Raw genomic sequence first — 24244 nt, 5'->3', positions numbered from 1 at the left:
ATTGGTCCAAGTCTCTCACTCCAGGAAAAGCTGTCATTTCAAATCAATTCAGAAAGACAGTGGCCTACTGCCTTCTTTAAAACCTCCAGAGTAGGAGACTTAATGATGGCAACATATGCTTATTAATACTCTTGGGCCCCCATTTAATTCAGAGTAGAAGTCAGTGGAAAAAAAAAAAGATAACTCCTCAGATGGAAGGCTTTAAAAGAAGCCTAAGGTATTTTTATTTAGAAAAAATTGTTCTTAAATCATAGTAGTTTAGAAAGTAAAAACATTTCTAAAAAAACCTATACTAAAAGGTGCTGGTAAAACTTTCTTTCTCTCTGCTTGGAGAGAGGTATTCTCTTTGAAAAAGCTGTTTTCTCTAGATAAAAAGCTTCGACAAAGAAACACCACAAATTTTATGGCCTCCGTGGTTTGTCTGATGTTCCTTCACTGGGACCACGCTCTGCCTTCTTTAGAGAAAGCCCGCCTACCTTTCCACGGCAGGGTCATCGGGGCTCCTCACAAGGGGTTTTCTCTAAGTCAAAGACACCAGGCAGCCTCCCCAGGGATGTCGGCTGGATCACTGTTCACAAAGCCCCGAGCTCTTCCTGGGCTCGGAGGAGCTCACTAAAATGCCCAGGATCAAGAGCCAAAGAAAAGCCCTGTTGGTACCTTCTCTATCTTGGAGGAAATGAAAGCTGTATTTTGCAGGTGTAAGGCTCCCAGCCTCAAACTCCTATATGTTTTGTCGAAAGTCATTTTTGGGGAATAAGTCACAGATTACTTCAGCTTCAAACCCCGAGGGCACTGCTTCCTCCCTCCCCGCCCCACCCCCAACCCCCTTAACACCACCCGCAGGCTCTTTAGCATCCTGCCTAACTCTTCCTGTACAGAGGCCCCTGTGGCAGGAGGCAGGGAACAGAGCAGCTTTTACTTATTTATACAAATAGGAGTTTTTCAGTTCCGAGACTCATTTTCGGGGAAGTTCCATTTTTGAAGCCAGCCACTTTCATTTTAGTCCTGCTGCTTCTTCCAAGCTAACTACAAAGGTCTGGTGTAGAAGAACAGAAATCACTGGAATAATTGTCTTCCAGTTCTTTGAGGACACAGCCATCTCTGCAAAGCAATCTCCCCAGCAGAGACACTGAAATTACAGAGAACAGTAGGAAGCAGCCTCCCACCCCCAATACAGAAAAACGATACTGCCATCAATGGGGAGTCCTTTGCACCTACTTAAAGCATGTTATAAAATTTGCGACGAGAGCCTCTTCTCAAACACTGTTGCAGGGACTTCCCTGGTGGTGCAGTGGTTAAGAATCCGCCTGCCAATGCAGGGGACACGGGTTTGAGCCCTGGTCCGGGAAGATCCCACATGCCATGGAGCAACTAAGCCCATGCGCCACAACTACTGAGCCCGCGTGCCTCAACTACTGAAGCTGTCGTGCCTAGAGCCCGTGCTCCGCAACAAGAGAAGCCACCGCAATGAGAAGCCCGCGCTTCACAATGAAGAGTAGCCCCTGCTCGCTGCAACTAGAGAGAGCTTGCGCAGCAGCAACAAAGACCCAACGCAGCCAAAAATAAATAAATTTATGTATTAAAAAAAACCACAACACTATTGCAGTCAGAAGGTGGCATTTATGCTTTTGAAGGTAGCAGGGAAAAGCATCACCTTCTTCCTCAGAGCCTGACAGGAGTCCATCATATTTAATGGCCCCAGGAAAACCCAATCCCCAATCCTCTCTTAAAGCCATGGTTTTATAGGCAGTAAGGAAGAGGGCTTTTGTGAGAATAGTAAAGCACTATTGTGATGTTAAAGTGAAATTGCTTTGCTGTGTGTGAGGCAAAGAACTCGAGTTTATTTCTGGCAGAACAATTCCTTCAGGATTTCTCCTCAGACTTTATACCTTGAACTCTTGTACCTGGGAGCCTGTAGCGAGAGCCCCTCCACCCCCTTTCATAATCCAGTGGGATACCTTGCTCCACTTTTTATCCTCAGGTTATAACGGCTCTATGATGACCCATGAAAAAAATGTCCACATCATCCAAACCTGCTGCTGAATGCTCCTGGACCCAAACACTGAGGAACAGGCCAAAGCATTAATTTCTACTCACTCTCATGAGTGTGACTATTTCATCCATGTAAGGCCTGATGTGGCTCTTCACAAAGGACACCAACATTCCCAGCTGCTGGAACAGAAACTGAAACAGAGAAGAGGTCAGCAAGTTGGCACCACGGAAGATGTAGAACTCCCAGGCTTACCCCAAGTGCACGCTAATGAATAAAGACAACTATGGAATCGGTTTCTGCACCACCCTTTCTTCTGAGAATAAGCTTCAAAGAATGAGATTTAAAACCATCGGTGGTAATGGTGGTGAGGGCTGAAAAATATGTCAGTGGCTTTACTCACCAGGTGAGGCAGTTTCTGCTCAGCAGGGGCTTTGGGGCCAGACTAGCTGTTCTGAACTGTTTCTGTTACCTACTAGCTTTGTGACCTTCATTTAATCTCTCTGCACTCAGCCTCTTCTGTGGGAAAATGGGAGATAACAATTCTTGTCTCATAGGCTTGTGGTAAGAGTTAACTGGGCTAATACCTGGAAAGCACTAGAACAGGGACACAAATACTGTTAAATGCCCAATGAACATCATCTATCATTGAAGGATTTCTGGAGTCACTGAAAACTTAAAAATGGACATGAAATTTTTAATTAACTGCAGATGTATCTTTTGTTTATTCAGTCTTAATCCACTACCACTTACTTTCTAAAATAAATACAGCTAACTATTATGGGTATTGTGGTTCACTTATAGTAATTAACTCAATTAATTAGGTCTTAATTAATTAGTTAACTGTGTCTCTAAGAAACTGTGGGGACTTCCCTGGCGGCACAGTGGTTAAGCATCCGCCTGCCAATGCAGGGGACACGGGTTCGAGCCCTGGTCCAGGAAGATCCCACATGCTGCGGAGCAACTAAGCCCGTGCACCACAACTACTGAGCCTGGGCTCTAGAGCCTGTAAGCCAGAACTACTGAGCCCGTGTGCCACAACTACTGAAGCCCGTGTGCCTAGAGCCCATGCTCCGCGACAAGAGAAGCCACCACAATGAGAAGCACGCACGCCGCAACGAAGAGGAGCCCCCGCTCGCTGCAACTAGAGAGAGCCCGTGTGCAGCAATGAAGACCCAGTGCAGCCAAAAATAAATAATAAGTAAAATAAATTAATTAAAAAAAAAAAAGAAAGAAAGAAACTGTGAACCAAAACAGCAAGCAAACTGAGGGAGGGCTGGGATAAGGAGATTCTATTTAGGTTGGTATCTTGCAACTGTTAAGAGATGCCATTCACGAAATAAAGTTGGGAATAAAGACGGCTTAGGTAAGAGAAATCCCAACTACTTTCCAGGTTAAAGATGTCTTCAGGGTGTAGTTTTTATTTTGTTATGATCCTCAGATAGTGCTACATGTCAATATCAAGTCGCAAATCGTAGTGTAAACCTCCCTTCCCCACCCCCCCAATTTTTATAGCTCTCTATGCCTTTGCTGCCCTCCATTAACAAGAATAATTTCATACATATGTATTTTCACCCTTATCCACATGTTAAAACTTGGGTAAGTTGGGGAAAAATAAAAAGTATGTTTCAAATAGTGAGTAATGGACTTATAGAACTCATTACCTGAAGAGGTGAGACTGATAGGACACACAGAACTGGGCTCAAAGAGAGTTTGGACTAATTTCTAAGGACAGGGACACCAGTGGATTCTAAGGGGGTTAGAACCTGGTCTCACATGGCACACAGGTTCAACTCGGTAGAGCCATCCCTACCTATCTCCTGGGCACCTCCTCATAGAATCACTGCTGACAGTTTTTGTGAAATGGTCCCTACGAAAGTATATTACAGAGATCAAGGGGCAGGAGACTCTAAAATACAATGGTTTTTTAGTTAAACTTTTGTTATGCAGAACCTGAAAGAAGGTAGAAAATCTAAACTGGAGGAAAAGCAGGGCATCAGGGATGGCAGGTCAGGGGAAACCCTGAGACGAAAGGACAAAAGCCTTCTGATCCTTGCTGTCACTTCATATGAGGTGTCCATGGGGCAGCCTCTCCGGTGGCTGATGCATAAGGATCAACGGATACCCCCAGGCAGGTGCCTCATCCCCAGGGAGGGGGCCCGAGTAGCCACCTCATTTCTTCTCCCTTAGATTCTTTCACAAGCTTTTTTCTCTTTTCCCTCCTGAACATTAGTATTTCAAAAGAACATGTAGTTTTGTTCCTGAAAATATGGTGGGTTAGATCCCCTCCTAAATCCCCTTGCTATGAAAAGCTTAAAAGTAATGCATAAAAGGTAAACGTTGTTATTAGATCATCAGAACTGAAACCTTTCACATAAAGCCAGACCTTCAAAAAGCTACATATCAAAAAAAATGGTGAAACCTCCTACCCCCAAATCTGTCCACTGGCAAAGGAGACAAAGTAATCTGTGAGTCTTGATGGGAGGTCTAGGTAGGAAAAAAAAGCCTTCCTAAGAGTTTGTAATTTCAGGCCACTCTCATATGAGTTTAGGGGGTTATTTTAACTACCTGTGTGGCCTGAGAAACTCTAAGCCAAGAAACTAACTAAAAGTTCTCCTAGACCACCTGGTAGAAGCAAATGCAAGCCCTCTCTGGAGAGATGCAACTTCAGAGCAGATATTCCAGTATTAACCGCTCCAGGGGAAGTCCAGCTGAATATGATGCATGATCCAAAATTGTAAAACACATAAGGACAGACTTACAGACTTGCTGCGAGTATGACTCAGCAGAAACAATAAACAACAGAATTAGACTCATCAAAAACCTTATGTATATTGGAATTATTGGATAGAAAATATAAAGTAAACCTGTTTAAAATGCTTAAAGGAATAAGAGAATAAAAAAAAATATGAGTAAGGAACAAGATACTATCAAAAATACTAGGCATGTTTGAAAGAACCTAGTATAACTTCAGAAATTATAAAATGTAGTAGGAACTAAAAACTCAATGACAGGTCAAAAAGACATAGCTAAAGAATCAGTGAATAGAAAATGGATGTGAAGACATATCCAGAATACATCTCTGAGAGACAAAGATGAACAACACAGATAAGAAACTAAGAGACATTAAGGACAGAGTAAGAAGCTCTAAATGTTGAATCTAATTCTGGAAGGAAAAAATAGAAGGGTGGAATCATCATATTCAGAAAGCCCACAAATCCCCATCAGGATAAGAAAGAGAAATGCATATCTAGATTTACAATAGTGAAACTTCAGGACAACAAAAAAAATGAGAAGATCTGAAACCGCCATAGAGAAAAGGGAGATTACATAAAAAGGAATCATAATTTCTCAACAGCAACAAAAGAAGTCAGAAAACAGTGGGATAATATGTACAGCTGAAGGAGAACCCAGAATTGTATTCTCAGCTAAATAAAGATTTTACAAGAGGATGAAATAAAGATTTTTTTCAGATAAACAAAAACAGAGCATTTACTTTGATGGATGCTCAGAAGAATTTGCCTTAGAGAGAAGGAAAATGGTCCTAGGAGGAAGCTCTGAGACAGGAGACAGAAATGAAGTGGCAAAAGGGATAAACATAAACACTGTCTGCATAAAATAACAGTAACGTTTAATTTGGAGTTAAAAAAAAGTGATACTAGATAATAACATAAGAAGGAAGGGAGATATAATACTTTGATCAGTCATTCTAAGTTTTGTATATTGTTCAGGGAAAGGATGGAGACAATGACTAATTTTAGACTTTGTTAAATAAGGTATGCAAGTCAAATTTTATGGGTGAAAAAGATAAAATTGGATGCATTCCTCATACTGTACACTGGGACATATTCCAAAGAGCTCAAAGATCTAAATGTAAAAGGTGAAGCCATTTAAGTACAAGAAGAAACAGAGGTGAAAATGATGTATACACAAAGCTTTTCATTGCAGCATTATTTTAAATATCAAAGACTGGAAAAACACAGTCATCAACAGGGACTGGTCAAATAGCTATGGCATGTTCACACAATGAAGTACCAATTGCCTCTAAAGGAATGAAGACATTCTCACTATACTGCTATGGCATGAACTCCAGGATATACTGCTGTGAAAGTGGAAAAAAGTAAGATTCAGAAAGTTTATATTATGTTATTCTTCTGAGGAAGGAAGGTGGAGGACATATATTTCCTTATATTTTCAAAAATAAATACTGAAAAGATAAATTTAAAAACTGATAAAACTGGTTAGCTTAGGGGGAAGTGTGGTAGGCAGAATTTCGGTACCCAAAAAACGTCCATGTCCTAATCCCTAGAACCTGTGAATAAATTACTTTACATGACAAAGGGGACTTCCGAAGATGTGATTAGGGAGCAGGACGCTGAGATGGGGAGATTATCCCGGTGGGCCCAATCTAATCACAGGAGTCCTTAAAAGCAGAGAACCTTTCCTGGTTATATTCAGAGAGAAAGATTTGAGGGAAAAAGGAGAGTCAAAGAGATACAATGTTGCTGACTTTGAAGATGGAGGAAGGAGGCCAAAGAATGCAGGCAGCCTCTAGAAGCTAGAAAAAGCAAGGAAAGGGGGTCCCCCTAGAGCCTCCAGAAAGGAACACAGCCTTAATGGCACCCTGACTGTAGTTCAATATGATCTATGCCAGACTTATGACCTAAAGAGCTGTAAGATAATCAATTTGTGTTGTTTCAAGTTACTAAATTGGTGGTGATTTGTTATAGCAGCAATAGTAAATGATAGAGGAAGGAAAAATTATTTCAAGTGACTTTGAACACAGTATTTTGGTGTATATCCCCAACAAGACACATCCTAAAAACAATAACAAATTGTAAAAGACCTTGAACTGCATTCAGTAATCATATTGTTAATACTAATACTGGTCATATACTATTTATATGTATACAAAAATACATATACTTTGCAAGATAAAGCAAGAAATTACGGAGATGTCAGAACCAAGGAATCAAGTTTTTCAGTGTAACAGAAAAGAGATACAAGTATAAAATCAAAGAAGTAAAAACTCTTTAATCTTAAATCTGAATTGGAAATATCAGTATTAAGTTATGTATTACTTTTTCCTTTTTAAAAATCATTACATATTTCTAGTTCTGTTCACTGAGAAGACCTAGAAACAATGACACACCAGCAGCAATGAGCACCCTAGCACACAAACTGCAGTCTCTAAGTTCCATCTCTCACTTGAAGAAACCATAGCTCCTTGGAAGTAGCTATGTCTAGGCTTGAGTGAAGTATACTTGATAAGTCTGAAATAGCTTTTTTTTTGCCAGAAAGAAAGAAAGTGATCAAAGACTAAGATTACTGGGCAATGTTAAAAGAACACAAAGCCAGGTTGAGTGGGATGATTAGATCATTGAAAGAAGACTGTCTTCAATGAATAGAAACACTAGATAGATGGACAGATATCCATGAGTTGTTAATGATACTTCAAAAAATGGCAGGGGGTCGAGGGGGGTGCCTGGGTCACTTTTAAGAGGGTGCAAGGGACTTGATTCATTATTCTGAAAAACTGATGAATAAAAGGAAAGAATCATGTATTTATTCTGCCTTTCCTGCACGAACTATCCATCAAATTAACTAAATAGTTGATGACATAGCGTTCTTTATAGGTGATTTCTAGTTTATAAATCCAGAAGGAATAACAGAATTAGAAAACCGCCATTTTCCAGTTGCTATTCAAATAATGGTTCTAGGAAACAATCATCAATAAACGATAAAATGATTGGGAGAAAGGCTGATCGTGAACACAGAATCACAGCACCTGAATCCTCTGGTTAACCTTCACATTACTAGAAGTGGATCATTTAGAAAATATCTGCTTATTAAATGTTGAAATAGGAAGTATATGGTACCACCTATGAAGTATTTCTTGCTGAAAGAATAGAACCTGAATCTAATCACGCCTCTAAATCTAACCAGTTTACAAAAAAAACTTAGAAGACATCTTGAAGGTACAATCAGCCAAATCCAGAATGGAAGATTATGTAGGACAAATGACCTGGTTTCTTCCACAAACACATGGCACGGAAAGAAAAACAGTGAGGGAAAAGGGAGAAGATATAGAAAGAGAATTAGACATGTCAACCAAATGCCATGTTATTTGGATTCTGATCTGAATAATCCAATGTAAAAAGAAATTTTTAAGACAAACAAGGATATCTGAAGAAGGACTGGAATTAGATTATATTAAAGAATTTTCATTAATTTTGTAGGTGTCATAATTGTGGTTATATAGGGAAAAAAAAAATTGAATGGTGAAATAATATGTTATCTGGAATTTGCTTTAAAATACCCCAGAAAGAAAGTGTGTGTGTGTGTGTGTGTGTGTGTGTGTGTTGGGGGTAGGGGGTAACAAGATGAAACCAAATTGATAAAATAATTGTTGATGAGTATGAGAATTTGATATAAATTGTCTACTTTCTGTTTATGGTTAAAATATTCCATTACAAAATGTTTAATGAAATTAAAGGTGGCCAAAGAGTAGAGGGCAAAAGATAAGAAAATGAAAGCTCAATTAAGCCCAAAAAAGACAGAAAAGAAAGAAAATAAATACACAAAGTAGGACAAAAATAAAGCACGATGTAAGATGATGGAAATCAACCTAAATTTATCAGCAATCACAATAAATGTAACTGGATTGAATGCACTGATTGAAAGACAAAGATTTTCAAATTAGATTAAAAAGATAATCTAGCTATATTATTATATATATTATTATGAAATACCCATCTAAAGCAAAAAGTCATAAGACAGTCAAAAGTGAAAAGATAGGGCTTCTCTGGTGGCGCAGTGGTTGACAATCTGCCTGCCAATGCAGGGGACACAGGTTCGAGCCCTGGTCTGGGAAGATCCCACATGCCACGGAGCAACTAGGCCCGTGAGCCACAATTACTGAGCCTGCACGTCTGGAGCCTGTGCTCCGCAACAAGAGAGGCCGCGATAGTGAGAGGCCCGCGCACCGCAATGAAGAGTGGCCCCCGCTTGCCACAACTAGAGAAAGCCCTCGCACAGAAACGAAGACCCAACACAGCCAAAAATAAATACATAAATAAATAAATAAATTAAAAAAAAGTGAAAGGATAAGAAAAGACATACATCTCCAAAAACAGCTGGTATAGCTAAATTAACATAAGGCAAAATAAATTTTAAGGTATTATTAAAGATAGAAAGGGTCATTGTAAAATGATAAAAGATTCAGTTTACCAGGAAGATACGATAATTTAAAATGTGTATGCACCTAAAAATATAACCCCCAAAATATATAAAACAGAATTGACTACACTATGAGAAATTAATAAATCCATCATTATAAAAGATTTTTATCTCACTTCTCTCAGTACTTGATAGACTAAGCAAACAAATACTAATAATACAAAATATTTGAACACAACAAGTTCAAATCTAATAACATATGTAAAATCTTGTGCAAAACGTTAGCAAACACACCCTATTCCCAAGCATAAAGGAAATATTAACCAAAAACAATCAAGCATTAGACTATTAAGGCAGTTTCAGCACACATCAAAGAATCATAAACCCAAGGCAATTAAGTTAGAAACCGATATTCAAGAAAGAAATTTAAAATCCCATGTTTGCAAATTAAAATATCCACTTCTAAGTAACTCAATGATGAAAGAAATCATAACAAAGATTGGAAAATACTTATTTCTGAACAGTAATGAAAATACTACATTACTATTCATCAATAAAAAAGGAATGAACTACTGACACATGTTACAGCATGGACGAATCTCAAAAGTGAAAGAAGCCAGACACAAAAAACTACGTATGCTTCCAATTCTACGAAATGCCCAGAAAAGGCAAATCTATTATAGAGACAGAAAGTAGATTAGTGGTTGCCTAGGGTTGGGATAGGAATGGAAAATGACTGCAAATGGGTAGGAGGTTTCTGTTGGGGTGATGGGAATTTTCTAAAATTAGATTGTAGTGATGGTTGCAACTCTGTAAATATACTAAAAATCACTGAATTTTACTTAAGAAGGGTAAATTTTATGGTATGTAAATTTCATCTCAGTAAAGTTTTGAAATGCAGTTAAACAATACTTGGAGTTAAATTTACAGCCTTAACAGATTACATTTAGGCAAGAAGAAAGATCCCCCATTGATGAGCTAATATTCAAACAATAATTTTCTTAAAAAAGCAGAAAAAAGAAAATAGGAGGAAAGTAATAGTAAAGAACAGATTAATGACATAGAAACAAAGATATGAGATAAGAGAAACAAAGGCAAAAGTTAGTTCTTTGAAAAAGAAAAATATGACAAATCTCTAGCAAAAAATTAAAATGTAAAAGAGGGCTTCCCTGGTGGCGCAGTGGTTGAGAATCTGCCTGCCAATGCAGGGGACACGGGTTCGAGCCCTGGTCTGGGAAGATCCCACATGCCGCGGAGCAACTAAGCCCGTGAGCCACAATTACTGAGCCTGCGCGTCTGGAGCCTGTGCTCCGTAACAAGAGAGGCCACGATAGTGAGAGGCCCGCGCACCGCGATGAAGAGTGGCCCCCGCTTGCCACAACTAGAGAAAGCCCTCGCGCAGAAACGAAGACCCAACACAGCCATAAATAAATTAATTAATTAATTAAAAAAAAATGTAAAAGAATAGTAAACAAGTTCATGCCAATAAGTTTATTACTTAGATAAAATGAATAATTTCTTAGAAACATGTGACTGAAACTGTCTCAAGAAGAAACAGAAAAGCTAAACAGATCTTTGAACCTATAGTTTAAAAAAAAAAAAAAAATTACAGGTCAATTCCACTCAGGAACACAGATGCAACAATTCTAAATTAAATATTAGATATAAAATCAATGTATTAAAAAACTATATCATAACCAAAATGGTTCTGATACAAGATATCAAGGATGCTTCAGCATTAAAACATATATCAATGTAATTCAATATATTAACATGTTAAAAGAGAAAAACCAAATGATCATCACAAGAGATAAAGAAAAGGCATTTGAAAAAAAGAAAAGGCATTTGATAAATCTAATACCCATTCATGATAGAAACTCTAGCAAATAAGACCTATTGCTAGGTCTTATAACCCTCATGGACCTACAGTCTTGTCATACAGAGTGAAGTAAGTCAGAAACAGAAAAAAAAAATATACCGTATGCTAACACATATATATGGAATCTAAAAAATAAAATAAAATGGTTCTGAAGAACCTAGGGGCAGGACAGGAATAAAGACGCAGACGTAGAGAATGGACTTGAGGACACGGGGAGGGGGAAGGGTAAGTTGGGACGAAGTGAGAGAGTAGCACTGACATACATACACTACCAAATGTAAAACAGATAGCTAGTGGGAAGCAGCTGCATAGCACAGGGAGATCAGCTCGGTGCTTTGTGACCACCTAGAGGGGAGGGATAGGGAGGGTGCGAGGGAGATGCAAAAGACAGGGGATATGGGGATATATGTATACATATAGCTGATTCACTTTGTTATACAGCAGAAACTAACATAACATTGTAAAGCAATTATACTCCAATAAAGATGTTAGTAGAGAACAAACGTATAGATACCAAGGGGGAAGGGGGGGTGGGGTGGGATGTATTGGGAGACTGGGATTGACATATATACACTATTGATACTATGTATAAAATAGATAACTAATGAGAACCTGCTGTATAGCACAGGGAACTCTACTCAGTGCTCTGTGGTGACCTAAATGCGAAGGAAATCCAAAATAGAGGGGATATATGTATACATATAGCTGATTCACTTTGCTGTACAGTAGAAACTAATACAATATTGTAAAGCAACTCTACTCCAAAAAAGATTAAAAAAAAAAACCTACAGCAAACATTATACTTAGTGATGAAATCTTAACACTAGTCCCATTAAAATCAGGAACAAGATTAAAGATTTCCACTATCACAGAGTCTAATCAACACTGCAGTGAAGGTCCTAGGAAAGCAGTAAGGAAAAGTAACAACTGCTTTACCGACCAAAACAAAAAAGCCAAAACTGTTTTTTATTTTCTGCAGACTATATGATTAGCTAGAGTGAAAACCTGGGAAAATTTACAGGTAAATTATTAGAATTAGTAAGAATTCAATGAGGTTGATTACGTAAAAATAAACTGCACTTGTATATTCCACGCAGAAAATTAGAAAATATACTTTCTAAAAAAAATACTATTTCCTCTGAATGTACATCAAATTGAATATGTAATCACAGAAGAAAAAATAATTAATTCCAGGATCTTTAAAACGCAGTACTCTGACCATACACCTTGTGGAATACTTTCTAAGAACAGTAGGAACTGCAAAGCCACCTTGAACTGTATTCGGTAGGATCGCTGTTGGTAGTGGTACAGGTATGGTAATCACAGAACCACTGTGCATGCTCTATGGTTCAGAGCAAAAAAAAAAAAAAGAGAAAGAGCAAGAGAGAGAAAGAGGGAGGGAAAGGGGGAAATTCTTCTTTACAGAAAAATGCCAGCTATTAAAAGTAGAAGGAGGGGCTTCCCTGGTGGCGCAAGGGTTGAGAATCTGCCTGCCAATGCAGGGGACACGGGTTTGATCCCTGGTCGGGGAAGATCACACATGCCGCAGAGCAACTAAGCCCGTGTGCCACAACTACTGAGCCTGTGCTCTAGAGCCTGTGAGCCACAACTACTGAGCCTGCATGCCGCAACTAATGAGGCCCGCACGCCTAGAGCGCGTGCTCCTCAACAAGAGAAGCCACCGCAATGAGAAGCCAGTGCACCGCAACAAAGAGTAGCCCCTGCTCACCGCAACTAGAGAAAGCCCCCGTGCAGCAACAAAGACCCAACTCAGCCAAAAATAAATAAATAAAATAAATAAATTTATTAAAAAAAAAAAAAGTAGAAGGAATGATAGAACTAAAAAGTTATTACTTTGCAGGCTTCCCTGGTGGCGCAGTGGTTAAGAATCCACCTGCCAATGCAGGGGACACGGGTTCGAGCCCTAGTCCGGGAAGATCCCATATGCCGCAGAGCAACTAAGCCCATGCGCCACAACTACTGAGCCTGCGCTCTATAGCCCGTGAGCCACAATTACTGAAGCCCGTGTGCCACAACTACTGAAGCCTGTGCCCCTAAAGCGCGTGCTCCTCAACAAGAGAAGCCACCGCAATGAGAAGCCCGTGCACCACAACAAAGAGTAGCCCCCGCTCACCGCAACTAGAGAAAGCCCCCGTGCGGCAACGAAGACCCAACTCAGCCAAAAATAAATTTAAAAAAAATAAAAGTCATTACTTTGCAACCAACGTGATAATTGATTCCAGCAAGGATCTTCAATGGTGGCTAAAATCATTGGGTAAAAGGTAGCTGGGGAATAGGACAGTCACACAGTCTCAAAGTATCACCCCACACATTACTTAATGACTAAGGAAGAAAGGTAACTTTACAATGGAGAGATCTGACACATACCAATCTCACCATGTGCTCAAACTTAGGACCAACAATAATTGGACAAACTGACATTATGAAGCATTGTAACTGCACCTCTGTAGTATTCCCACTAAGCGTTTGACATAAATCTAACCATGCCGAAGCAACCAGAAATCCACTGTGGGATATTCCATCAGATTATTGGACTGAACAGTAGATTAGGGAGAATAACAATGCTGTCCCCCCACCTCCTCTCCAGCCACTCATCTTTTAGCCATTTTGAGGTATAAAACAGGAAGTTGAGCTGAACTGATTATACCTGTACACTTAGGTGTTAGAAGTTCAGGGGGAGGAAAGGCATTAGGCATAACGGCAAGCAGAGTACATTATTAGGAAGCTGAGGCACAGATGGACTTTCCATGCAGGCATGGCACGGAGCAGGGAGGAGCAAGGGTTGGGGGTTTACCCACTTACTTCCCGGATGGCCCCGTCACAAACCCGAATGACATTCAGGAACGTGGGCATGACCTGGGGCAGGAACTGCACACACTTGAGCCCCAGGGACTTGAAGATGAAGGTGATGGCCTGGACGACCATGGTGTGATGGTGAGAGAGGGACTGGTCTCGGAAGATGCGCATCAGGGCCACCATGGACACGGCTGGGTAGAACTCGTCCAGAGGCAGGTTGCCCATGTTGACCAGCATCTCACTGGTGCTATAGTCAGCTAGGACCAAACAAAGGTGAGGATCATGAGCTATACATGACTCTGACTTTGGACAAAGCACAACCTCCTGACGGTCACTAACATTCATATCTCTCTCCCTGCTATACTCTAACACCATTGGGAATACCAGGTATATTAGGAGCCAGTAAATAGGCTCTCACCATGAAGGACAAACAGTTTTTGGCTTGTCTATTATCTAAACTACAAAAGTCTAACACAGTACATGACGGCTTTTCTTTAAATTGCTACGTTTAATTTAGCTTCTTACCATGCCAGTTCACAACTTCAGTAGCTGAAACCATCAATAAAAAGTTACTCCGCCAAATGAAAGTAAAGGGGATTAAATTAGGCAAACATCTGTTCAGCAGCTGCTTGGTCCCCGTAGGGAATTCAGAGAAGTTAACAACAAATACTACCTGACCTGAACAACAAGGATCTCAAGGACTGGGGGTGGAGGAGGGTATGGAAGGTGGGGGGGGGGTGGAGGGGGGGGAGGGGTGGAGGAGGGTATGGAGGGTGGGGGAGGGGCGGGGGAGGGTATGGAGGGTGGGGGAGGGTATGGGGGTGGGTGGGGGTTTAACAGCACAATAAGGACTCTAAGAACCAGAACATCCAAGAGACTGGATGACTGCCACTTCTGAGGACGGAGTAAACTCTGGAGGATGTGGCTCAGGCTCTGCTCAACAGCTGTGGGTCTGACAGGATTAACACTGCAGGCGCACTTCTCTCATATACAGAAGAACAAACTGGAAGCAGTATGATCCCATCCACAGAGTTCAGAAACGAATTATTTTATTTGGGGAAAATAACATTTTGCTCAACTAGATGGGAGAACCACTGCTGAACTTTCACACTTTCAGAAATATGCCTGCCCTGATGGACACTGGGTTAAGTCTAGAAAACTCGCCTGCATCCCCACGCCCTACCCAATCTCTTAGGCTACTTATCTAAAGATAAAGGAACTCTAGGCTAGACCACTTGATGGAAGAAAGAGCCCTGGATCCTGATTGCTACTAGTTTTTCCACGCCCTCTGAGCCTTAGCATCAGATTTCCCTATCAATTAAAACAGGGAGAATAAATTTTACCCTCTTCCTCCTTGGGTGCCATGGGAATAGAAAACATCAAAGATGCACTAACAAAGAATGACAGATGAATGAGTGTGACGGGGTGATAATTCACGTCTCTCTCATCAGCACCAAAGAGTGACTACAGACATAGCCTGTTGACCTTTAACAAAGAACCTGGACAAACGGGAAGACTGGACACACTGGGAAGCAGCGCCCCTGCTGTGACTCAAGAGGAAACTACTGACGTTCCATTCAAAAGTCACAAGGTGAGTCAAAATGCAATAATTTCACAGTTATCCAACCCAAGGCTCTTTCTAAACACAGCCAGTGAGGGCTTTGTGAGGCAAGAACTTGGCAAGCCACTCACGGTTCTCCTCAACTTACAGGAATCCTGACTTGACTTGGATTCTGACAGGCTGACAGCAGAAGCATCCCGGGACTGGTCGATCATGCCAATGTTCACTTTGTGCTTGTAGGGATCCAAGGCCCCCAAGAGCCCTAACACACGGATAGCCTGCGTGGGAGAGGGGAGGGGAAAAGAAGACACTCATCACAGCACCTGACTACCACAGCTCTCATGGATACTCGTGTTCCATGATGCCCAATTCACATCCCACGACCAGCTACAGGGACAAAACAGAGAGGAACAGGAAGTCCCATCAGTACTGTCAGAGCATGTGAATGCCGCAAACGTCTCTCCATTCTCCCAGCAAAGTCTTTAAACACCAAGTTTGCTGTGTTTCCTACCTCTCGCCGTGTACCCTGGTTCTGCTCAGTCTTCAGGAAATTCAGCAGCACCTCAAGCAATGTGGGGTACTTCCTGTAGGGCTCCACCACGTAGCCAGTGCTGGCCACCAACTGTCCCAGGGTCCACAGAGCCACCTGGACAGGCAAAAGATCACATGGTTTGTAGCACCAGTAAGAGAGAAAAGAAAGCATACTCCGTACTCTTCATTAAATGGTTATAACAAAGTGTTAGAGGCTATTACAAGAAAAGAATGCCCAGTAAAGGCACTAACCATAAACCAAAATCCTGAGAGCTGGGACATAAAAACAAGGCTACAAACCAACACAACAATCGCTGGATCAAAGGTAAAGAACAGTCCCGCCTTTCTCAGAAAGTATATAGTTCTTCTATACCCTGGGTGATTGACAGGAGAAACCGCACTCAAAAGGAAATTAAGGTTGTTCTTACTTTCAGTCTAGTCACCTAATGACCTCGATGACCAAAGCGAAGCCAGGGCCGGGGGAGGGTGAGCTGAAGCTCCGCTTCCCTCCACAACCAGAGGCCAAGACTTTCTGTTTCCCTTTAGGGGCCGGGGCTCTGAGAGATGACCTGCATTTTTTTTTTTTTTCTGTCTAGAGGAAATGGCACTGGTCAGCCCTGATACTGACAGTGACTCTGGGTCAGGATGACAGCTAATTCTAGCTCCAAGTCTTTCTTCTTTTTACGCAGTCAACAAATATTTCTGAGTACCTACTCGTGCTGGGCATTACTGGCTGGGCACACTAAGGTGACTGAGAGAGACGAGGTCCCTGGCCTCATGGGGCCTATCCTGCTCAAACACGAAGTAGTGGTACTCACCTGTCTTTTGGCCAACAGAGAGGAGTCCTGGAGCATGTCCATGATGATAATAAAAAGTTCATCAACCCATTTCCTCATTTCTAGGCCACTAACCTACAAAATGAAAAAGGAAGTGGTAGATAGCATTAGAAATTATGACATTAAGAAGTATTTTGACTTCATTAGAGGTGACATAATTCTTCCCATCCTATGGGAAAAGCAGTTGTCCCCTTACCTGAGCCAACTCTCCTATTGTAGCCAAGACATTATTGATCACACCTGGGTTTGGATCAGGGTCTGGATCTTTCAGTTTCAAAATTAAAGCCTATGGAAAGAACGTATGAGAAAACGAATGCTGGTTAGAGTCTACTAGAAAACTTTTCTTCACATAAGTAAAATTCACCCAAGAGACCATCTCAGTCATAGATAAATTACTTCTAAGGCTTTATGAATCCAGGATTCCTCTGGAATGTGGATTCTTAAGCCTTTCTCCACACTGCACACAAGTCTGACGTATGAGGGAGCTGGGAAGTGCCATGATCTACAGACATTTCCCATGCCTTCTCTAAACTGTATCTGTGTGATCATGTACCCAGATTCACATAAGTTGTGAAAGACTTCACATAAGTCTAACATAGACTTGAAGGTTGACTCAGATTTTAAAGCTCACTTTTTCTTCATTTTGGGGGAGCTACTTTATGCCACTATCTTACTCCTCCTCTCCAAGCACAATGGATGAGGTGCTTGAAACATCATATCTTATCTCTTAGAAGGAGAGCCCTTTCCTGCAACTGGTGAGATTCTTGGTATTCTTGAACTGAGGGTGCTTGATGTGGCCCTTGTCTGCGAGCCTGGGACCAAAGAAATTATCTACTTTGTTCAGTGTACCAGTGAGCACCGAAACACTCCCATCATCCCAAGACATCCTGGAGAGAAAGTACCAGTCTCTGTCTGTTGCAAGTTACCTTCAGAATAGGCTCCATGTAGGGGCGGATGAGTCGGGGGGCATTGGAGACCAGGTGTCCCAGCATGCGGGCACTCTGTTCCTTGATTCTTCCAATGCCGCTGTGCTCCAGCTCTGTCAAAATCTGTAGGGAAGAAAGGCTTACTATGGCAGAGGAAATTCGAGAGGGACTGTGTGTTTGAAGCGAGAATGAGGCGCAGAACTAGAGGAAGGAACCAGAACTCCACTGCGGATCAAGGAGCTGCTAGATACTCCACAAGCAAGGCCATCTCTGCAGGTCACAGAACAGTCCTGGATACAGCAGTGACCGGAGGAAAAACTGTTTGAAACCGGTCCTTTCTCCTTCTGTCACAGTACTCCAAGGTCTCTCAGCCCTCTGCAAAGCACAGCTTTTAACGGTGTAGACAGTCATAGAAGACGGAGAAAACCAACAGGCCTCGCTGTGAGCAGGGTTTTGCAAAAATAAAGAATGAAGGGGGGAAGGGGGGTGCTTCCCTGGTGGTGCAGTGGTTAAGAATCCGCCTGCCAATGCAGGGGACACGGGTTCGAGCCCTGGTCTGGGAAGATCCCACATGCCGCGGAGCAACTAAGCCCGTGAGCCACAACTACTGAGCCTGCATGCCACAACTACTGAAGCCCACGTGTCTAGAGCCAGTGCTCTGCAGCAAGAGAAGCCACCGCAATGAGAAGCCCGCGAACCGCAACGAAGAGTAGCCCCCGCTCGCTGCAACTAGAGAAAGCCTGCGTGCAGCAATGAAGACCCAACTCAGCCAAAAAATAAAATAAATTATTAATTGAAAAAAAAAAAGAATGAAGGAAGGGCTCTCTGCAAGAAAAATATCTGTACAGACAGCAAATCACTCAGAGTGCCTATAAATAATGACAATGGAATCAAAGACTAGTCAGAACAGCTGTGATGTGGAAAGAAATATTGATAACTCAGTTGTGGTTTCGGGCACCTCTAGATAAACCCAAACAGTTAGGGATCACATCAATAGAATCCCCTTGGACTTTAATGAACAGAGACAACATGTGCGATCCAACCGACACACTGAAAACACCAGCAAATCAGCACGTTATGCTCCTGGTGACACAGACATAAACAACTTAATATAGACAGACTTCTGGAGAGCTGAAGTTGCCAGAAGGAAATCTCTGCACAGTGGGAAAAGTGAGAAACAAAGCTCGTGTTAACTCAGCTACCCAAAGGAGTCGTCTCCAATTTAATGTTATGTTTTGTCTCACATTATTGATTTAATAATCCTGATTTCCTGGACCCCCTTGGCAGTCTGTCTTCACCTGGTCACAGCATACAGCAGTGAGAGGGGATGGAGAGGGATACTAAGAACAGAAGCATAACTGCAAGAGATGGCTGTCTGCGGGGAAATGGGTACCAGTGAGGAGAGCACAACTCTCCGGGACAGTGCAGGGCCAGATCAAACAGCCCCCAATTTACTCCAGAGCCAAAGAGCGCCGCTGCACCCTAATAACAATACCCAATGCCCACCTTCATGAGCAAGACACCAAGAAAAGGCCAAAGCACATTTAGGCAAGGTCCCTTACCAAGGCATGAAAATGTACAATTCAACTTGGGGAAATCTGTATCAAAGTTTAAAAACAAGAAAAATTATTAAAAATTTTTTCCCAAGCTGTACTTGTTTTATTCATTCCTTTTGCTAATGAAGTGTTTGTAAATTTGCTGCCTTCTGTTAAAACAGAAAAGATAAAATAAAATAAAACTCTGGAGTTTCAAGGGCTAAGTTCAGTACATAGTAAATTCATTTAATGATGCTTCACATTTTCCAGTATCAGAAAAACGGATAGCCTGATAGCTTACTATAAGCTTCTTGAGGACACAGCCCATGCCTACCTTGTTTACTGGCATGCTTCCAGAACCCAGCAGTATTTGGAACACAGAAGGTGCTCAAAACATCTGTTGTCTGAATGAACGTACTGATATTCTCATTAGGAGATATTTCTCTATCAAGCTTATTTAGCATGGTTTGAGCAGGCAGGCTCAACAATGATTTCTTTTCCTTCCCCAAACTTTAGCTATTTCAAAAAGACTTAAAAGGATAGGCACTCCTAACACGGGCCAGCAGTTAAGGAATGAACCATTAGGCTAAAAACACAAGTGCCAACATAAGTATAATCTTTTAATTTGTTCACTGATGATATAACTCACAGTCACTTTAATTATGATAGACTGTGAATAAATGACATTTCTTTAGGGTAGAAGTTATATTAATAATTTTCTAGGTTTAAGTTCTTTATATGTTATGAAAAGTCTTTATTTCAAAAGAAACCACGGGGAAGATCACGAAGCAGAGGGTGTGGTGGGGACAGGATGGGGTCGGGGGACAGTAGACGACCGGGTGAGCCACACTGAGACCCAGAAGAGGTGGGTGGAAATAACTCGAGGCGGGAAGGACTGGACTCTGTGCATCGTTCACAAGGCAGCCAGAGAACTTACTCGGCCGGGTGAAGACAAGAACCAGAAGACAGGCTTCAGCAGGAAATGGAAATCCTACCAGCTCTAGCAGCAATGCCAACCCGCATCTACCCGAGGCTCTAGTCCAAGCAGCTTAGCTTGGCATCTCACATTATTTAGGAACGACAGCCAGGGACCACAGACCAGGGGCAAGGATGACGAGAAACAGCACTGGAACCATCCCCGTATTCGGTCTCTGTGCTTGGCCTGGCATCAGCAGAAGCAGGGGCGGAAGGACTGAGAGGTGCTGCGCAGACTGACACCATCTGCGGCAGAGGCAGTGAAGAGGGGCAAGAAACGGACTCGCTGGTGACTTCCCAGGAAAAAGGAAGAGCCATGTGAGAGGTTAGCTTGCGAGTCACGCTGACAAGAGGCTTATGAGGTGATAAGCACTAGAACCGCAATTACCAAGCCGGGAAAACACGTGGGCTCTTGGAGCCAAATGTGGCTTCTACCAGTCATCTCACTCTTTCTCTCCCTTCCTCCTCCTCAACTCTCGTTCCCCAAAGAGCACTCATGAGGAACGTGTCTTTCCCGCTACCGCGCGGTGTGACCGTCACATCCTCACCTGGATGAGCATCTTGCGCAGGAAGGGCATGACGAAGGCTGGGTTCATGCTGCTGAGCCGGCCCACGGTGCAGATGGCCAGCTCCCGGATCTCAAACACCTGGTCATTCAGGGCCACAAACAGGGCCTGCAGGTTCTCTGCCTGGGCCAGGTGTGCATCAAAGCGCTCATCCAGGGATGCCAAGACACAGTAGCGGATGTCGGGATCTGCAAGAGCAATGGAGCCTTTCAGTGCCTCTCCACTCCTCTCCTCCCTCCAGTCCTTTCCCAGTTTCTGCTTCCACTGCCATCAGCCTAGGGGGAGGATTCCAGATACCCTTCTCTCACCAAACCTGTCACTTTTTTCTCTACTCACAGGAGCAAAGATAATAGAATTTGTTAAAAAAATTAATTAATTAATTAATTAATTTTTGGCTGCGTTGGGTCTTCGTTGCTGCGCGTGGGCTTTCTCCAGTTTTGGTGAGCGGGGGCTGCTCTTCGTTGCAGTGCGTGGGCTTCTCACTGCAGTGGCTTCTCCTGTTGCAAAGCATAGGCTCTAGGTTCCTGGGCCTCAGTAGTTGTGGCACACGGGCTCAGCAGCTGTGGCTCGCGGGCTCTAGAGAGCAGGCTCAGCAGCTGTGGCGCGCGGGCCCAGCTGCTCCGCAGCATGTGGGATCCTCCCGGACCAGAGATCGAACCCATGCCCCCTGCATTGGCAGGCGGATTCTTAACCACTGCGCCACCGGGGAAGTCCAAGATAATAGAATTTAAGGCCGATTATCTTACAGCAGTAGGCTGGCGTAGCCAAGCCTAAGGCTTTGCCAGAGAAAATGCTGGACATCAGCTTGTTGAGGCCATGAAAGGAAACCGGCTACTTCCAACTGCCCCAGGCACCTACACTTCCCTAGACTGCCTCTGTCTCAAACTTTACCAGGATCTGTTATCCCAACCACGAGCAGTTTGCTGAGCACATCCGCCACCACTTGCACTGCGGTCTGGCTAACCACGTGAGCGTGGCCACTGATGAGGTGGACGGAGGGCGTGAGCAGGCGGGAGCAGGTGCGGGCGGCTTCCATGCGGATCTCCTTGTGCTCGCTGTTCAGGAAGTGATCCGCACAGTGGCGGACAAACTGGGTCAGAGAGTGGCCTGGATACAAAGGCAGACAGAAGACAGAATAAACACTGCTGCTTTGGACAACAGGTCTGCAACTCGCTAGCTGCATTTTCCATTCCATGGCTACTAATTTAATTTTCAACAAGATACTGAGCAGCAAGATATTGACCCCAAGCTCTTCTCTTAAAAAAGTAACAAATGATCTTCCAATGAGCAGAAAGGCAGAAGGGAGCTGGAAAAGGAGCTGGGAGACATAAAAAAGGCATTTCCTCCCTGCCTCCATCCCAATCCTTTATTTCCTTCAAAAAGTGAATTATTTTGTTTTATTCGGACCCAGCCCTTTATATTCTCAGAGAGTAAAACAATTTTTGATCAAATCTACCTCGTCTATTTTATTTTATTTTATTTTATTTTATTTTTTTACCTTGTCTATTTTAGTTCCCAGATTTAAATACCAAAAAGAGAGTTTGATATAGGCTGGGTTTAAATATAGCTACTTTCTACTCCTTAGAAATAGATTGGGAGGAGATATGGGGATATATGTATATGTATAGCTGATTCACTTTGTTATACAGCAGAAACTAACACACCATTGTAAAGCAATTATACTCCAATAAAGATGTTAAAAAAAAAAAAAGAAAAGAAATAGATTATCCTGGGTGTTAATCAGTGTAAATGGAGGAACTGCAACAGGGAAACTACCGATGCTGTAAGTATTCAGACAGCATGTCTACGCTTTTTGTACTTGTTTGTTTCCCTGTAGCCTTAACCAATACCACCTACACAATCTTAAATTTCAAAAGTGTCCATTTTTCTCTCCTGAAACGTATCTCCCTAAGGCATTAATGTGGGTTTATCTGTAGCTTAGAATTCCAAACTGAACTACACAGTACAGCAGTCTTGGAAATTACACCGCCATTGTAATGAAAATACCCCCAAGCCCTGCTTATACATTTTAAAGAATTCAACACCATCTCAGCCAAAGGGAGGTGACAAGGTGAGGGGGATCCATCTCTGCAGCATTAGTTCCTTGGATCAATGCACACTTCTCCTCAACACCATCTGCCCCCACCCCCTTTTCCTTTGTCTTTGTATGGGACAAAGAAACAAACGGTAGGAATTAACAATATACGGAAAGACTATAAAAGGACGAGCTGCTGTAGAATCAGCTACCCTGTCTCCAGGACCCCTAGCAAGATCCAGGAATTCTAGGCACCCTCATTCTTTTCTCGAGGTTCCCAGTATCACTGACTATCTTGGCAAGAGCCACTGCAATTTCTTGGTTTTTTTAAAAGAATTTTTAAATTTAATTTAATTTTTTTTTTTATACAGCAGGTTCTTATTAGTCATCTATTTTATACACATCAGTGTGTACATGTCAATCCCAATCTCCCAGTTCATCCCACCACCCCCGCCCCGCCACTTTCCCCCCTTGGTGTCCATACGTTTGTTCTCTACATCTGTGTCTCTATTTCTGCCCTGCAAACCGGTTCATCTGTACCATCTCAATTTCTTACCTTCAAATTCAAAACTGCCAAGAGTTCGGAGGGCAAGGGTAATGCTGCCCACATCGCTGGCCTCAGGGAGGGTCGTGAGGCCAGGGGAAGCCAGCTGATGGGCCAGGCCCTTGGGCATGCCTGGGTGCCGGAGGGGTTTGTGCATAAGGACCAGGGACAGCATCTTCAGGAGTCCATCTTGGATGTCCTTTTTCAGCTGTGGAATCTGACGGCTCAGGTCGTAGAGCACAGCTGTGAGGGCAGGGCTGAGGGAGAGGAAACCAGTCACATAAGGGGCTGGATATATGATATTTGGTCTGTTCTTGGGAAGAAACAGCCCTTCTTGTCCAGCAAGGGGATCGGGCCCCATCTCTGCTTAGTTTTTAAAGCAGAAAGGATACAATGAAATAGAATATATATCTTAAACTCTCTTGGCCTGATCCCATATTTCAAAACAATCTATGATTTTCTGGGTTTTGCCTTGAGAGAACTTGTTTACTGTAATTCAGTCACTATGGAAAACCAAGTCTCAATAAACAATCTGGGAAGCAGATTGAGAGCATGGTCCTTGTTTTATAGATGAAGAGAACAAAAGTGTAGGGAGCTTAAGCAATTTGCCCATCATAATATAAATGATAGCTGCAAACATTAACGGAGCACTTTTTTTTTTTTTTTTTTTTTTTTTTGGCCACGCCACATGGCTTGTGGGATCTTAGTTCCCCAACCAGGGATTGAATCAAACCCGGGTCCGGGCAGTGAGAGCGCTGAGCCCTAACTACCGAACCGCCAAGAAATTCCCAGCGGTGCATTTTTTATACACACTGCACTGTACTAAGAGTGGCTATTTCGTGAACTCTTTCACTTAATCCCCACGACAAA

At 42.5% G+C, this 24244-nt stretch overlaps 1 protein-coding gene across 5 annotated transcripts in view; it reads right to left on the bottom strand.

Annotated features, from left to right (window-relative positions):
• The window catches only part of MTOR (mechanistic target of rapamycin kinase), a 125498-nt gene that overhangs the window by 86152 nt on the left and 15102 nt on the right, over positions 1-24244 (bottom strand). For all 5 annotated transcript variants that reach the window (XM_082380942.1, XM_082380945.1, XM_082380943.1 and 2 more), the window contains exons 11-20: positions 23387-23631; positions 21687-21902; positions 20778-20983; positions 17720-17842; positions 16990-17079; positions 16776-16868; positions 15938-16072; positions 15575-15704; positions 13872-14122; positions 2098-2184 (exon numbers count right to left, since the gene is read on the bottom strand). In XM_082380942.1, coding sequence (XP_082237068.1) covers positions 2098-2184; positions 13872-14122; positions 15575-15704; positions 15938-16072; positions 16776-16868; positions 16990-17079; positions 17720-17842; positions 20778-20983; positions 21687-21902; positions 23387-23631 — 1576 coding nt within the window. The remainder of the gene's footprint in view (positions 1-2097; positions 2185-13871; positions 14123-15574; positions 15705-15937; positions 16073-16775; positions 16869-16989; positions 17080-17719; positions 17843-20777; positions 20984-21686; positions 21903-23386; positions 23632-24244) is intronic.

This window comes from Balaenoptera borealis (assembly GCF_965194805.1).
Source record: "Balaenoptera borealis genome assembly, chromosome: 1".
Classification (NCBI taxonomy): domain Eukaryota; kingdom Metazoa; phylum Chordata; class Mammalia; order Artiodactyla; family Balaenopteridae; genus Balaenoptera; species Balaenoptera borealis.
The sequence above is the reverse complement of the archived record's forward strand: the minus strand, read 5'-3'. Positions and strand labels throughout refer to the sequence as shown.